General features: G+C 39.9%; 1 protein-coding gene across 5 annotated transcripts; it reads right to left on the bottom strand.

Moving 5' to 3' along the window:
* Positions 1–1,706: 1,706 nt before the first annotated feature.
* abcg2a (ATP-binding cassette, sub-family G (WHITE), member 2a) lies at positions 1,707–15,120 on the bottom strand. Of its 5 annotated transcripts, none has more exons than XM_061913382.1 (18): positions 14,885–15,120; positions 11,401–11,457; positions 11,215–11,349; positions 10,520–10,694; positions 10,270–10,422; positions 10,050–10,207; positions 7,755–7,857; positions 7,626–7,674; positions 7,451–7,549; positions 7,291–7,389; positions 7,077–7,222; positions 6,899–6,984; positions 6,751–6,840; positions 6,550–6,674; positions 4,578–4,732; positions 4,357–4,446; positions 2,500–2,579; positions 1,707–2,415 (listed from the first exon to the last, which is right to left on the bottom strand). In XM_061913382.1, exons 4-18 carry the CDS (start codon positions 10,685–10,687, stop codon positions 2,268–2,270), a joined length of 1,749 nt encoding a protein of 582 aa, XP_061769366.1. In that variant the 5' UTR covers positions 10,688–10,694; positions 11,215–11,349; positions 11,401–11,457; positions 14,885–15,120; the 3' UTR covers positions 1,707–2,267. The 5 variants fall into 5 exon arrangements, with proteins under 5 accessions (XP_061769366.1, XP_061769363.1, XP_061769367.1 ...); XM_061913379.1 differs by having other exon boundaries at positions 11,215–11,339; XM_061913383.1 differs by having other exon boundaries at positions 11,215–11,332.
* Between the last annotated feature and the right edge of the window lie 538 nt (positions 15,121–15,658).

Below are 15,658 nucleotides of genomic sequence, written 5' to 3'. Positions count from 1 at the left end.
AAAGCGGCGACGTAATCACTTCCGTTTGTCCCTGTTTGCATCATGTGGAAAAACTACTGAGCATCATGGATGAAACCAGTCACCCTCTGTATACCGTTATCAGTAGCCAGAAGAGCCTGTTAAGTGCTAGGCTAGACTGTTTCATCCTAAGTGCATGACTAATAGACTCAAACTCTTTTGTCCCACACGCCATCAGACTGTACAACTTCTTTCTGGGGGGAGGGAAGTACTAGGATGACAGGTGATGCAAAAAGCTATGTACCCCCATTGTTTATTATTTACTTTTTAAATTATCTCAATTCAGTACACTGCTGCTAGAATTTTATTTTCCTAAGGGAACTCTCCTGAAGGAATCAATAAAGATCTATTTATCTATCTATCTATCTATCATTGAGGGGTCTGCCGTTTACTTGCTTCCCTGCTCCCTGTAAATTGAATGTAGATCATAAATCATGCATCACACCTGGAAGTTAAATGGCTGAGAATGATAAGTTGGTACACTTTGACAGGCATTTAGGCTAAATGGCAATGTATGAACATCTCAGCAGTCAGCATCCCAATGACAGCAGACCTTGCACAGTAAGTGATGTTTAGTGTTTGTTTGCTCTCATAGTGTGCAGTGAGCAGAAATCACTGATGAAGAAAAGTAAATAGCAAACATTGTGATATGTTATTGAAATTAATGCACCGCTTATGCTTGAAATTAGCAAAATACTTAAATGTTATTATAAATGTTCCTGTTACTACATTACATATATATATACTTACATCATGTATATAAAACCCTAATGGAGGTGGTTGAATGTTTTTTTCAGGGATCTATAGGCAGAACTAAAAGGCTCCCGTAGGCTCCATTGTAAACAGACTTTTGATTGAATGTATTTAATACTTAATATTGCCATCCATCCATCCATCATCTTCCGCTTATCCGAGGTTGGGTCGCGGGGGCAACAGCCTAAGCAGGGAAACCCAGACTTCCCTCTCCCCAGCCACTTCGTCTAGCTCTTCCCGGGGGATCCCGAGGCGTTCCCAGGCCAGCCAGGAGACACAGTCTTCCCAACGTGTCCTGGGTCTTCCCCGTGGCCTCCTACCGGTTGGACGTGCCCTAAACACCTCCCTAGGGAGGCTTTCGGGTGGCATCCTGACCAGATGCCCGAACCACCTCATCTGGCTCCTCTCGATGTAAAGGAGCAGCGGCTTTACTTTGAGTCCCTCCCGGATGGCAGAGCTTCTCACCCTATCTCTAAGGGAGAGCCCCGCCACACGGCGGAGGAAACTCATTTCGGCCGCTTGTACCCGTGATCTTATCCTTTCGGTCATGACCCAAAGCTCATGACCATAGGTGAGGATGGGAACGTAGATCGACCGGTAAATTGAGAGCTTAATATTGCATTAAAACCAAAAAATCAATCTACCATGTCATTCATAATGATTATGAGCTATGGTAACACTCCAAGAAAAGTGCAGTTCTCCTGATGTTTCCCATTTTCATACCAATATGGCATTAACGGTATTGTGGTCTCTCGTAGATGTTTTATTTTGTGTATTGACCAAAGGGAACACAGTTTATTAAGTAAAACTCCTTGTGTTTTAAACTTACTTGGCCAATTAATCTGACTCTGAGGAAGAAAAGGATGAGAACAATGTGGCTCATGACTGCAAGGGGACTGTGAAGGAGGTGAAGGAAAGAAATGATAGGAAGGAGATAGATTTTACAAATTTTATTTTTTCAAGTAGTTGTACAAAACCTTTGGCTCTGATTTAACTCTATACTAACTGCCTTGTGATGCCAGTTGTTATGACGATTACAGTGCTAGCTGGTGTTACCCAAAGTAGACCCAGATAATTTCTGTGTTTCGAGTTGTGTTGTTATGGTGGCGATAAGTGACCGTTTAAATGCACACACACTGTCTCCTTACTCAGAGTTGCCTTTTCCTTCGTTAGGTAGAGCTCATATCGAGGTGTTCAAAGCTAAGTCATCTGAAATAATACAACTAAAGCAAGTCAATGTACAATACAGATATAAAAGGTTTTCGTTTATTTTAAATATGTTAAAGTGCAAAAACAAAAAAACAGGAGTGAACCAAACTAAAGTCAACACTGTACTGTAATGTCTTCTAACATTCAAGTTGCCACATTTAGTGTCATCTCTGTTCTCTGCTGGTATGCACACCTTTTTTTAATCAGCATTTTTTGAAAATATTCAAACAAGTAGACATGAACTAAAATCTGTAAGTGGCTTTTGGGGGGAACACGGCAAAGCCGTTCTAAGTAAACTTCCTAATGAAGCGCAGTTTGAGGTAAGCAATGGTGAGGAAGCAGAAAGTCATGACGCCGAGGGCCAAATGGTTCTGCCAGAAGCCCCAATCGGAATAATCCACGCCCTGCTCGCTCAGAAAGTCCTCACCGCTGCAACTGAACACACAGCATCAACCAGCAAGCTGCTTCATTGTGGAATTAATCACACTGACTGAGCCCTCTATCTTGATCGATTCTTACATTGTTCCAGGCGGAATGATGATGCTGCTGTTTAAACCCCGACAGAAGTCCAACCCTTTGAACTCGATCACCTGCAGAGCCTGGGGAGCCAAATAAAGTTAGTTGAGTTGTGACAATGCACTCTTCTCAGGAGACAATACGCCATATTGGGTTCACTAGAAAAAGATGATTTTTAACATTAATTTTAAGCAGGGCCATCGAGTTGGAACAATTACAAAAAGTCCTACTAAATGGCAGGTACTTGCGCAAGGGGCTGCTTTTGAGAAAACAACGTAAGATCCTGGAGAAAGAAATACTTTTCAAGTTGGCTGGGCCACAAAACAATGCTGCATTCAGGCAGAAGGAAGATACAAAATATAAATGTAATACATTTTTTGAGAAGCTTTGTGGAGGTTTCATTCATCACTAATTTGGCTGTATTGTTTTATCTGCAGTGACATGCTTGCTGATGGGTGAAGCAATACATTATGTCTGGGGTGCTTTTAGGTCTAGATGTTTGCAGATCTTGGACATACATATTGCACGTTGGCGGTGGAACTCAAATAAAGCAGTGCGGTCCTGCATCTCCCCCACCAAAGGCAAAGGTAGGCTTTGTTTGCCAACTCTGGTTGTAGTGTGCGCAAAACACTTAGGGACTGATTTACTAAGACACAAACGCTACACAATAAACGGCGTGTGCATTCTATAAAATAGTGTGTACTACTTAATAGCCGTGCTGCGTGTGATCTGTGCAATTGTAAAGTGGTGCAAACCACCTTGTTTAAATGAGGAGTAAGTGGGTATTATACAAGGGCATCACCACAGAGACACTCATTTACTGCACATTCATGTTATTATGCTCCAAAGCATTTTGCTATGTTTTAAAACATGCAGGAGACACACACTAGTTTTAATGGGTATTTTAGAAGCAGTCATGCAGTGCATCTACATTGACACAACTTTTTTTTTCAATCTTTTTTTTCTTTTTTTTTTACAGCTAAAGGTGCGCTCATCGGTAAGAGGCTGCACATAACTCCGCTCAAGTTGCAAAAAATGAAAGTTTTTTTTTTTCATATGAGAAACATTTTAATATATATTCTATGTGGAAAAAACGAACATCATAAAAAAATACTAAGGATGAAAACGTATCAATTGAATTTGTTTTAATCAGCTCAATAAGTCCTCTAGCAGCTATTAAATTATAAAATGATGTTGCTGAATACACATTATGCCTAATATTTTTTGTTTCTGACAGTCTAAAATGTTGACACACACATAGAACGGAGGATTCTCGTTCTTCCATCGTCTTGTCTGTGCAGCGCGAGCACTGATTGTGCTGCCGTTTGTGGAAGTGTCAGTTTCCACGCCCTTCTCACAAGTGCTAAATAAAACGCAAAATAGTGCTCAAATGGTGATGAGTGTTGATAAATTACATTGGGTATGGTAAATAATTATATTTGTATTTTCTCCTCCCAAGTATTGTGGGGCTTTTGATGATCAGCATATATTCTCCATATAAATGAAGACATAGACGCAAAATGGATTGCATGCCTTATTCTGCTCACTTTACAGACACAATCCACTTTGCACACATTTAGTCAATCAGCTTTGGGTGTGCTAGAAAGTTTGCACATTTTTTAGTACACGCAAACTTTTAGTATATCAGGCCCTTTGTGTGCAGTTCCATTTCCTCGTGCACGGCCAGACAGACCTTAAAAAAAAACGAAAAAATAACCTGACTTCTGCCCGCTTGTCAACTTTTTTCTTAACAAGAAAAATCGTCACGTTTTATTCTCGCAAAATCTCGTGATACAAGATACGATAAATACCCTAAATGATAGACTTTTAAATGGTTGGCGCATAGTCTGACTGACTTACACTTAGGCCATAACGCGGTATGCTCAAGTATTTCAACCAAGCCAGCCAGCTGACAATGGAGGGAAGATTGACCAGCAAGCCTGCAAAGATCTAAGAGGACACATTCAAGGTATTGGCAATATTATCAACACATCAAGAATGGAATATATTCTATTAGCAAACCAATAGAGCAAAATAATGCTGAACAAATACAAACAAAATTCTGCTAATGTTAGTGTCACCATCATGAAAACGCAGGTAATGGTCATGAAGATGTTGGCGATGGCCACCACGGTCTGGTCAGCAGAGATGGCCAGGGCCATAGCAGTGCCCGTGTATGACACCAGAGTCACAGTAAACATGAAGAGGAAGAAGGCCTCCGCTGTCGGCTTCAGACCTGCAGGTGAGGAATTATTGGGCTGTTCAATACATTTAATACACTGTATTTTCAAACTTTTTACCGTACAACCAGTTCGGTTGTTGTAATTAAGGTTGCACGATTAATCAACATCGGAGTTTTATTAGTCTGGTATCCTAAAGGCAAGAGGCGCAGGTTTGTCACCGACGTTTGATTGACAGACATGTTCACCAATCAGAATTGTTGAACCTTGCGTATTTTGCTTCCTGTCCAATCAAAAGTGTCTCTCTCTTCAAACAGGGACAAAAACGTCTCACTTTGTGCATTGCTTTCAGTACCTCAGCGTGTTTACTTAACAGTAGAATGAACAGAACACATTTTCAGCCATTCACAATTTTTGTCTCGGGGGGCTGAGGATAAGGCGCCAACTTACATACAGAGGAAGCACAGAGATCCTTGGTACTCGCTAGTGAGAGAAGTGCCGCAAAGTAACACAACCTTACAAGGTTACAAGGAAAAATAAGATTATAAAGCCCAATGTCTGTTTGTGGGAATATTTCAGCTTCAACAAGATGGGCAACAAGAGCCCATCAACACGGAGGAACGAGTGAGAACTCAAAATAGCAATAGTATTTTCAACGGGGAAAAAAATGTACTTGGGTTGTTCAATATTTATTTAGGTAACATTTTTGCTTACAGAAAGTAAAGTCAAATGTTTTTGTTTGTTTATTGGAATCAGAATCATCTTTATTGGCCAAATATGTAACACACAAGGAATTTGAAATGGTACTGTGGTCTTTTTGCTATTCAGGATAACTAAAAGTTATTTTACCTTCAAATTACAGTACAATGAAAAAATTATCTACAGCAGGGGTGTCAAACTCATTTTAGATCGGGGGCCACATGGAGAAAAATCTACTCGTAAGTGGGCCGGAGGGGTAAAATCACGGCACGATAACCTAAAAATAAAGACGACTACAGAGAGTTTTCTTTATTAAAAATAGAACAAGCACAATCTGAAAATGTACAAATTATGTTTTTTTACACTTACATGTTACAGTTAATAGTATTCTGTCTTTATTTGTCGTTGTTTGTACTTTCTGAATAAATTACATGATAATGTTCATCAGTCAACTCATTGGTGTTAATTTTCAATCTATCAAGATAAAAAAATAATATCAAAATCAAATTACAGGATGTTATTTATGTATTTTGCAAATTTTCCTCGACTGGTGCACTAACATATTGTGGTTTATATTGTAGGATAATCTACAAAGATACAAATAATTTATATTGTGACATCTCGTGGACACATTTAGAAGTATTTATTTCATTCAAAAATTCTGGCTCATTTTTATACTTGGCATACTCTTCCGGCGGGTCGGATAAAACCTGTTCGGGGGCCTGATCCGGCCCGCGGGCCGTACGTTGACACCCCTGATCTACAGTAATGACAAATAAGTGCATAACCTTTCAAATGGTTACTTGCATTATAATATGATTGCATTACATTATAACACCATAGTTGTTATTATGTATTTAGTATAAGAGTGTGATCTGCATAAAGCCAAATATTTTTGAAAGTACATTATTGCGAATTGTTCTAATGTGTGGCACCCTGAGACAATATGTTGGTTGACAGTGTAAAAGGCAACATGTCTTTCTTCCCTCGTTATTTTCGCAGTTTTATGCATTTATATGTATAAAATATAAAAATCGCAATCATAATTCAGGACAAAAATCGCAATTAGGTTTTTTTCTAAAAATCATGCAGCACTGGTTGTATGCACGAGCAACACTTTATCTAATCATTGAAACACTTTGAACATACTGAAGGAGAACAATTTTTGGCCCACCGATCATGAAGTAAGCCACGCAGGTGAACACCATGGCGGGTATGGTCCTCAGCGTGAGGATGTCAGACAGGATCTTGGAGAAGAAGTAGACGGACAGCCGGTAGTAGCCACTGATAGACTCATGGCTGCAGAGACAACCGCTTCAGCTTGATGCCCAGCAGAAGAAACAGAAGCGTCCGTTTATATTCATTTATCACCTACATGAAGAGTTTCCTCTCCGCGATGAAAAGCTCGGCTGACGACAGGGAGCTGAAACACTGATTGACCACTATGAAAAAGAGCGCTCCGAATCTGAAAGTATCACATCGATCAGTCTACAATAGAGTGGAATGGTGCACTGAAGTAGAACAACCTGTTCTGGATCCCGCTCTGGTCCTCCTGGACGTTGAAGAAAATGGCTCCTACAACCAGAGCGAGGAACAAAGTAACTGCAAACTAAACAAAGACAACGTCAGTACTTTGGCTGAATTCACTCTAATTGCCTCGCAATTTGTGCTTCACAACTTCTTAGACCAAACACCTCTCACCTGAGCGATGGAAGTTTGCGGGTTGAGCAGAAGATTATGAAACGTCCTCTTGAGAACCCACCAAAACTGCGTCACAAAGCTGGTACTATAGGTGATGGTTCTGGTAGGAGTGTAGCTTCTCGTTGGCTTACCATGGACAATCTTTTCTTGAGGACAAAGAGACCATTTGTATTTTTACTTCTTCATCATGCCTCTGTCACTTCTCTATGCTTACCCAAGTCTGATTTGGTCTGCTTGAAGAAAGACGAGCTTCTGTATTCGTCCACCAGCTTGTCCTCGATTACTTGCCTGGACTTCAGCACTGTATCTGAGTCTGGGAGAAGGAGAAGAAGCAAATCAAATGTGAACCAAGCTCTAAAAACATCTCAGGACACCTTCTCGTTCTACGTTGCTGAGGGCCACTGCAGCGGAGTCTCCATTGATGACATCGAGGAAGAAGTCTGCAGGGTTGTTGTGAGGCTCACAGGTGTACCCTGGGAAATAATGTTTAGACATCAGACCTCACTTGAGGCTACCTGGCTGTGGATAAGAATGGTGTTCTTACAGTACCAATGTCGGAGAAGTAGCCAATAGCTCCCTGTGCTGGTCCATGGTATACCTGAGCAAGTTGTTTAAATGCAAGAGGTTATTAAGGCACATTGTAACACCGTGGTGGCGTGATGCCTTTTAGAAAATGACCTGTTTTCCGTTGACTAGCAGGGTGAGGTTGTCAAAGAGACGGTAGATGGAGTAGCGAGGCTGGTGGATTGACAGGATGATGGTGCGCCCGCTATTGGCCATCCTACAGAAAGGTAAAGAAATAAAAGTGACTTTTTAATGAGTTGTAACAAGAATATGTGTCTCTGGAGCCTGTTTATGAGCACCAACTTTCAGAAAAATCAATTTTGTACAGATGTAAATCAAAAACCAGTTTCTGTTTAAAACCGGTTCCGGGTGTATCAATTCCTTTGAAATTTCTTGCTTTTCTCAAACGATTCCTATGAGCGGGAATGACGTCATTACGCAACCTGCGTAGTGATTTCAGACAGCAACATGGTGTGTAAACACTCAAGTTTGGCTCTATTGTACAAGAAAATATTGCAACAGCGCTACTTGTAATAACTGCAAGGTTGACATTTCATCAAGAGGAGTAGCGTTTTTTGAACGGCACCAATCTCTTCCTAACAAGCAGTCATCTGGTGTAAATGCAAGGTGCTAACACCGCTCATCATGTAAGCGCCAATAGCCTTATTGTCAAAATAAGAATAAAAATAGGAACCGATAATGAACCGCATCGTACAGCAGAACTGAAAGTGCAATCGGCAACCGGAAAAATCTTATCAGTTTCCCACCCCTAATCCCTTGTTTGCTTTACCGCTGGGAGAAGAGGCGCTGAAACGCTCACTTTTGAAGTTGCATCTTTTCATGAATATCATAAAGAAAAAAAAATCATTTCTCAAGGACATGCTACCTAGCTAAATGACTTTCCCATGTAAAGCCAATTCATCCATCCATCCACTTTCTACTACTCATCCCTCTAGGTTACATTGTTAAAAAAAACAGGCTTTGCCACACATCTTAAAACGAACTGTTATATCTACAATTACATATCTGTATCGTTTACTTATATCATTAAAATTGATATGTAATGAACACAAGAAATGAACAAATGTATTAGTAGTCTGCTTCTTACTCTTCCTTTTAGGACAACTCTGTCCACCAATGTAACCTAGTATCCATGTTCGCAATAGACTAAAACCATTACCAGGAGATCTGCCAATTATCAGTCAATCTGCTACAGACGTGGAAGATGAAAGTTTCCTCAGCTGACCGGCTAACCTTGCACAATGGGACTTTTAGAATGTCATTGTAAGCATTGTAGCTCACATAGCCAGAGGCAGACAGGTTATTTTGAGTACCAGGATTTTCTGATCGGTGGACGGCCATTATTTGTCTATTTATTTTTTGTTGCACCTGTATATGATAAGTCTCCCAGTCCGGCCCAGTTTTTACAACTGCAGACACACGAGAGAACCAAAATGTGATAAATGACTGTGCACACTACGTGAGATTTTACAGCAAACCTATTCTAACGTATTTCATACTCTGTCACCCTGAAAAGAATATAAAGGCAAATTACACACTCCATCAGCGTATTGTGGTGCAGTGGTATGTGCTCCTGCTTTCTGAAGCACAGGGTGCCAAATCGATCCAAGCCAGGATTGTGTTAGAAAGCAGGCGAGGGGGACAAATCCCACTGTCACATTGTCATTTTTAATTATTTTGAATTTGTTTTAAGTTAATAGTCTACATCAGACAGTAGTACGCCAAAGAGTCACTTCATTAGAGTGCAGTGTTTTATTTCGCTATATTAGAACACAGTGTTACTGTTCAAACTTTGTGTAACGTTAAAGTTAAAATAATAAATATACTTGTTAAATAAAACATCTGCTTTTGTTTTTAACGAACACTTACTGCTACTGTATGTCAATGTTGGTCATTATGGTGGTACTTTGAGTTTTTTCTGAGGTGGTACCTGGTGAACAAAGTTTGAGAACCACTAGCCTGCATACCATCCATCTATCTATATTTCTACCGCTTGTCTCTCTCGGGATTGCAAGGGTGGCTGGAGCCTATTCCAGCTGCATTCAGGCGGAAGGCGGCAAACATGCCACCTCATTGTGTTTTGCTTAATTTCGTTATTTTGGACTAAAAATACATTATCAAACAATGTATTTATCATGTATTTGTATTACTGCGAAACATGTCAAAAATAAATTCTGGTTTGAATTAAATAGTACAAAAATTGGTGCTTTCTAGTGGGCCAATATGGACCAAAAAGTCCAGGGCCATATGTTTGCCCCAGTCCGCCCCTGCACATACTGTACCTATGTTAGGATAGGATAGGATAGGTCTTTATTGTCATCGCACAAGTACAACAAAACTTTGTTAAGATTGCTAATGTTAGTGTCCTTAATGTGACTGTTTGCGCACCTCTTGAGCAGCATTAGGACAAAGTTGGCCGTGCTGGCGTCCAGCCCTGTGGTGGGCTCATCCAGGAAGAGAACAGATGGGTTGATGATGAGCTCCATACCGATGTTGGTGCGCTTGCGCTCACCGCCAGAGATGCCACGAATCAGCTGGGTGCCCACCTGCATATGCACACATTAGGACAGTCCCTTTTCCTTCTCAGACCTTACCCACCCCGCCTTACCCGGGAGTCTGCCACACGGCCCAGCCCAAGTTCCTGGATCAGTTTGTCCACTTTCTGATCTTTTTCCGCCTGAGAGATGCTGGACGGAAGACGAAGCGCTGCAGAGAAGCTGAAATTCTCTCTGACTGTCAGGGTCCCCATCACAACGTCATCCTGGTAAGAAAGCAAACATTGGTTCCTGTTGCTCGTGGCCTGGAGGACTCCTCAATTTTTCAGAGTCTTTCTGTCAGTTTTCCGCAGTCAAATTCACCTGCACTACGTATCCCGACAGACATTTGAAGTTTGGCGGCTGAAGAGCCCCGTCGATGAGGACTTCACCCGACAATCCCGAAGGGTCTTTCCTGGCAGCCAAAACATCCAAAAATGATGACTTGCCACTTCCGGTTGCTCCCATGATGGCGTTAAGCCCCGGCTTCATGATTCCACTGCAAAGGCAAAAATCATGTTAGATTAAAAAGGTGATAAAGGATGATCAGCATGTGAGTTTCATGAGCTGTAAACAAAAAGAGACATCTGTGTCACATGTTCACTGGCCTTCACCTCCACCTTAGATTGGTCAATGATTACCCACAGTAAGCAGTAAAAAGTCTGAGATATACAAAGTCAGCACGCAAGCATGTACCTGAACTTTGACGGGTGAAGGCATGGATCCATGTGTGTTCAAAAAATTAGAAAATGAGGACTGGTCTTAAAATATGTTTTAGGGCGCTGACATTATGGAAGAAAATTAAAGCTTCTTTTGGACACATTCTGTGAGCTGGTTCAGCGTGTTTATTGCCTTTAGCCCGCTTCATTGTTGTGTGTATGCTGTAAGACACAAAGCACGCTTCCTTCCTGCTGTGTAATGCCTTGATGGAGTCACGTTTGCACCCCAGGCGGACTCAACTATGCATGTTCATTATGCTGCCATTGAAAAAAAAACATACAAAAGTTAGATTTTCGTACTTGAGGTCAATGAGGATGTCTTTGCAGGTGGTCTTCCTCCGGCACAAACATCCTCCTGCTTGCTTAATGTTGTAGTGCACGTTGTGGAAACTGACGGTGGCGCCTTCTCGCTGCAGACCTGCAGACTGGAAAACGCTTTTGTTCCATTTTAATCAAAACAGACTGATTGTGTGACATTGTTGGTACCTGGTCCTTTGAGGTGTCAATCTTAACTGCTTCCATCTTCACTTCTTCATTGAGCATCTACAAAATGCAAAATGTCACCTTTAGTATTACTTTCTAACATGTTACATCAAGATCCACCTTAACAAAATGTAGCTTCAAAAGTACCACCATTTTTAACAACTCTGCTTGCCATAATGGCTCATACTTGTAATCACAGGCGTTGAAGGTGCAAGAGGTGAGTTAAACATTCAATCTTAGAAAAGCATCAATATTTTATTTGAACTAAATTTAAGCAAATTATTTCTATTTTCACAATTATTTTATATATTCTAATAAAATTGAATGTCCTTTTTTTTTAATCTAGATAGTGGGTCTTTTTGGTATCAATCCAAAATAAGTTGGCAGACTTCCTGTTCTGTCTCCCTGTAACGTTTGTCTGATCTTGAATGGGATTGTGCTGAAAATCTTAATTTCCCCTTGGGGATTAATAATGTATTTCTGATTCTGATAGAGGGACAGTATTGCCAATACTTTCGACTTGGACATTTTTCGAGGTCATTGAGTGATTTTTGTTTCCCCCTGTAATTTGTAGACCTCGGTTATAATTAAAACACAAGACAAACGCACACAAATATGTAACAGTTATTTGTCAACATACGACAATGTAAAAATATTAACAAAACATTTCAATTATTTCCATGAGTAAAATGAAGTAAATAATGCAAAATTTAATACAAGCAAAAACAACTGTTTATTTTTTCAAATCATTTGGCTTGTTGCCCCCAAAGCCCAGAGCTTGTTAACAATAAAGAAATACTGTGTGAACAAAGAGACGAGAACTGAACTCTATAAAATATCGACCCAATACTATCCTGGTATCGATTATATTGATATTTGGGTCGACGTAATATACCAATTTGAGAAACAATGCCTAACAAAAGTTTTATGTACAAACCCCGTTTCCATATGAGTTGGGAAATTGTGTTAGGTGTAAATATAAACGGAATACAATGCTTTGCAAATCATTTTCAACCCATATTCAATTGAATGCTCTACAAAGACAAGATATTTGATGTTCAAACTCATAAACTTCATTATTTTTTTGCAGATAATAATTAACTTAGAATTTCATGGCTGCAACACGTGCCGAAGTAGTTGGGAAAGTGCATGTTCACCACTGTGTTACATCACCTTTTCTTTTGACAACACTCAATAAACGGTTGGGAACTGAGGAAACTAATTGTTGAAGCTTTGAAAGGGGAATTCTTTCCTATTCTTGTTTAATGTAGAGCTTCAGTCATTCATCAGTCTGAGTTCTCCGCTGTCGTATTTTACGCTTCATAATGCACCACACATTTTCAATGGGAGACAGGTCTGGACTGCAGGCGGGCCAGGAAAGTACCCACATTCTTTTTTTACGAAGCCACGCTGTTGTAACACTTGTCTTGCTGAAATAAGCAGGGGCGTCCATGATAACGTTGCTTGGATGACGACATATGTTGCTCCAAAACCTATATGGACCTTTCAGCATTAATGGTGCCTTCACAGATGTGTAAGTTACCCATGCCTTGTGCACTAATACACCCCACATACCATCACAGATGCTAGCTTTTGAACTTTGCGCCTATAACAATCCGGATGGTTATTTTCCTCTTTGTTCTGGAGGACACCACGTCCTCTGTTTCCAAATATAATTTGAAATGTGGACTCGTCAAGACCACAGAACCCCTTTCCACTTTGCATCAGTCCATCTAAGGTGAGCTTGGGCCCAGCCAAGCCGGCGGAGTTTCAGGATATTGTTGATAAATGGGTTTGGCTTTGCATAGTTGAGTTTTAACTTGCACTTACAGATGTAGCGACCAACTGTAGTTACTGACAGTGGTTTTATGAAGTGTTCCTGAGCCCATGTGGTGATATCCTATACACAATGATGTCGGTTTTTGATGCAGTACCACCTGAGGGATCAAAAGTCCGTAATATCATCGCTTACGTGCAGTTATTTTCTCCAGATTCTCTGAACTTTTTGATGATTTTACGGACCGTAGATGGTAAAATCACTAAATTCCTTGCAATAGCTCGTTGAGAAATGTTGTTCCAAAACTGTTCGACAATTTGCTTACAAAGTGGTGACCCTCACCCCATCCTTGTTTGTGAATTACTTAGCATTTCATGGAAGCTGCTTTTATCCCCAATCATGGCACCCACCTGTTCCCAATTAGCCTGCACACCTGTGGGATGTTCCATATAAGTGTTTGATGAGCATTCCTCAACTTTATCAGTATTTATTGCCACCTTTCCCAACTTCTTTGTCACGTGTTGCTGGCATCAAATTATAAAGCTAACTATTATTTGCAAAAAAAAAATGTTTATCAGTTTGAACATCAAATATGTTGTATTTGTAGCATATTCAACTGAATATGGGTTGAAAATGATTTGCAAATCATTGTATTCCATTTTTATTTACATCTAACACAATTTCCCAACTCATATGGAAACGGGGATTGTAGTATTACGTTAATCAATCAATATTTTAATAGATATAGGTTTGTGTATTCTGCGATGAGGTGGGGACTTGTCCAGGGTGTACCCCGCTTTCCCCCCGAATGCAGCTGAGATGCAGCGACTCCAAAAGGGACAAGCAGTAGAAAATGGATGGATGTTTGCGTATAATTAAATTAAAACCCTTTTTTTGCATTTGTTGTCTTGCTATTAAGAAAGAAAACTAAAAGAAGGCAACTGCTGAAACTTCTCCGGGTGAGTTTTATTTGTATTTCTTTTAAATTAAACAAGAACAACAACATGGTCGCTACTGCCTAGTTTCTCTTGTTATATTCTTATTTTACTGTTATATTTTTATTCCCACTGTTGCTTTTTATTTTTATTCTTATTTAATTTTTTTCTATTTTGTTTCCATTTATACCCCCATTATTTACTTTTTAAATTGATCTCAACTCTGTACACTGCTGCTGGAATTTTAATTTTCCTGAAGGAATCAAAAAAGTACTATCTATCTAAGAAGAGGAAAGTAGTGTGTTGCAAAACAGTCATTTAAGTGCTGATTTAGCATAATTATACTGAAACAAGTGTTTCCTTCCTGTTCTGACATTTTTGCCTGGACGGCAGACATAAAAATGTAGTTAATGTTTAATATCGTCGTCACTCGTATAAATTTAATTGGTTTTACCTTGACAACAGTTTTGTTTCTTTATTCTCTTTAAAGGTTGAGCGTGTCAACTTTGTCCCAGCGAGATCTGGACACACGTCCAAGTAAGGCTTTCAAAACAATGCTTCTTGACGAGTAATTCGATGAAATGTAAGAAGACGTGTCAGTTTCACGAGTGAGTAATGATGTTAGAAAACAAACACCTACACAGGACTGGATTGAAAACAAATTGAGGGTGCTCTGCCCACTTTAAGCCCATGCTTTCAATTCACTCCCAATGCTGATTCCAACTTTGAGTCTAAACATACATCTATTAGAATTGTAAATACTGAGTTCACTCACCTCTAGAAAACAGGACTTGTGGTTGAAAAGCAGTGCAGGACAGAGAAGGTGTGGGCTGCAAAGCAATGTGGCTCTTTGCAATTGTGACACTTGTTAAGCCCACTTTCATGACTGAAGGTGTGACCCTTGACTTATAAAGATAGGATGTGGCTAAGAATCATTTAAACCGATACAAATATCAGCCTATTGGTGGTAATTATTCTGAAATATTGACCATATACATATTTTTGTTGTTGGGTTTTCATTGTAGTTACTCCGTAAGGTGGAGCCACGTATGCTTTGATGGTGACGTCACAATTTGGAACTTTCACGCGTCGGAAAAAACTTCCTAGCACAATCCAATCCACTTTATTTATATAGCACATTTAAAAAACAATAATGTTTCCAAAGTGCTGCACAGCCATGTTAAAAACAATATTATACTCCACCAATGACTGAATAAAAACAAAAAATAAATAAATATAAAACAATATAAAAATGATTAAAAACAATTTTAAAAGGTAAAATCAATTAAAACAGTAAAAGAATAATAAAAATGTATTTTAAAAAAACACAGAGGACAACAGAGGACAGAGGACCATACAACTCACGTAGTGTTAAAAGCCAAAGAATAAAAGTGGGTCTTAAGACGAGACTTAAAACACTCCACTGTGGAAGCAGTTTGAACATGGAGGGGCAGAGTGTTCCAGAGCTTAGGGCCGACCACAGAGAAGGCCCTGTCTCCCCTGGTCTTAAGTCTGGTCTTGGGCACCACGAACTGGAACTGGCTCTCGG

The sequence above is a fragment of the Nerophis ophidion genome, linkage group LG10 (assembly GCF_033978795.1).
Source record: "Nerophis ophidion isolate RoL-2023_Sa linkage group LG10, RoL_Noph_v1.0, whole genome shotgun sequence".
Lineage (NCBI taxonomy): Eukaryota > Metazoa > Chordata > Actinopteri > Syngnathiformes > Syngnathidae > Nerophis > Nerophis ophidion.
This window is presented reverse-complemented; position numbering and strand designations above follow the sequence as displayed.

Excerpts from the sequence above, each read along its gene's own strand:
- abcg2a (XM_061913379.1), bottom strand. The coding sequence starts at position 11,457 with ATGCTCAATGAAGAAGTGAAGATGGAAGCAGTTAAGATTGACACCTCA. Across the intron at positions 7,390-7,450 it reads CAGCAACGTAGAACGAGAAG|ACTCAGATACAGTGCTGAAG; the intron begins GTGTCCTGAGAT and ends TCCTTCTCCCAG. Across the intron at positions 6,985-7,076 it reads CGCAAACTTCCATCGCTCAG|TTTGCAGTTACTTTGTTCCT; the intron begins GTGAGAGGTGTT and ends GTCTTTGTTTAG.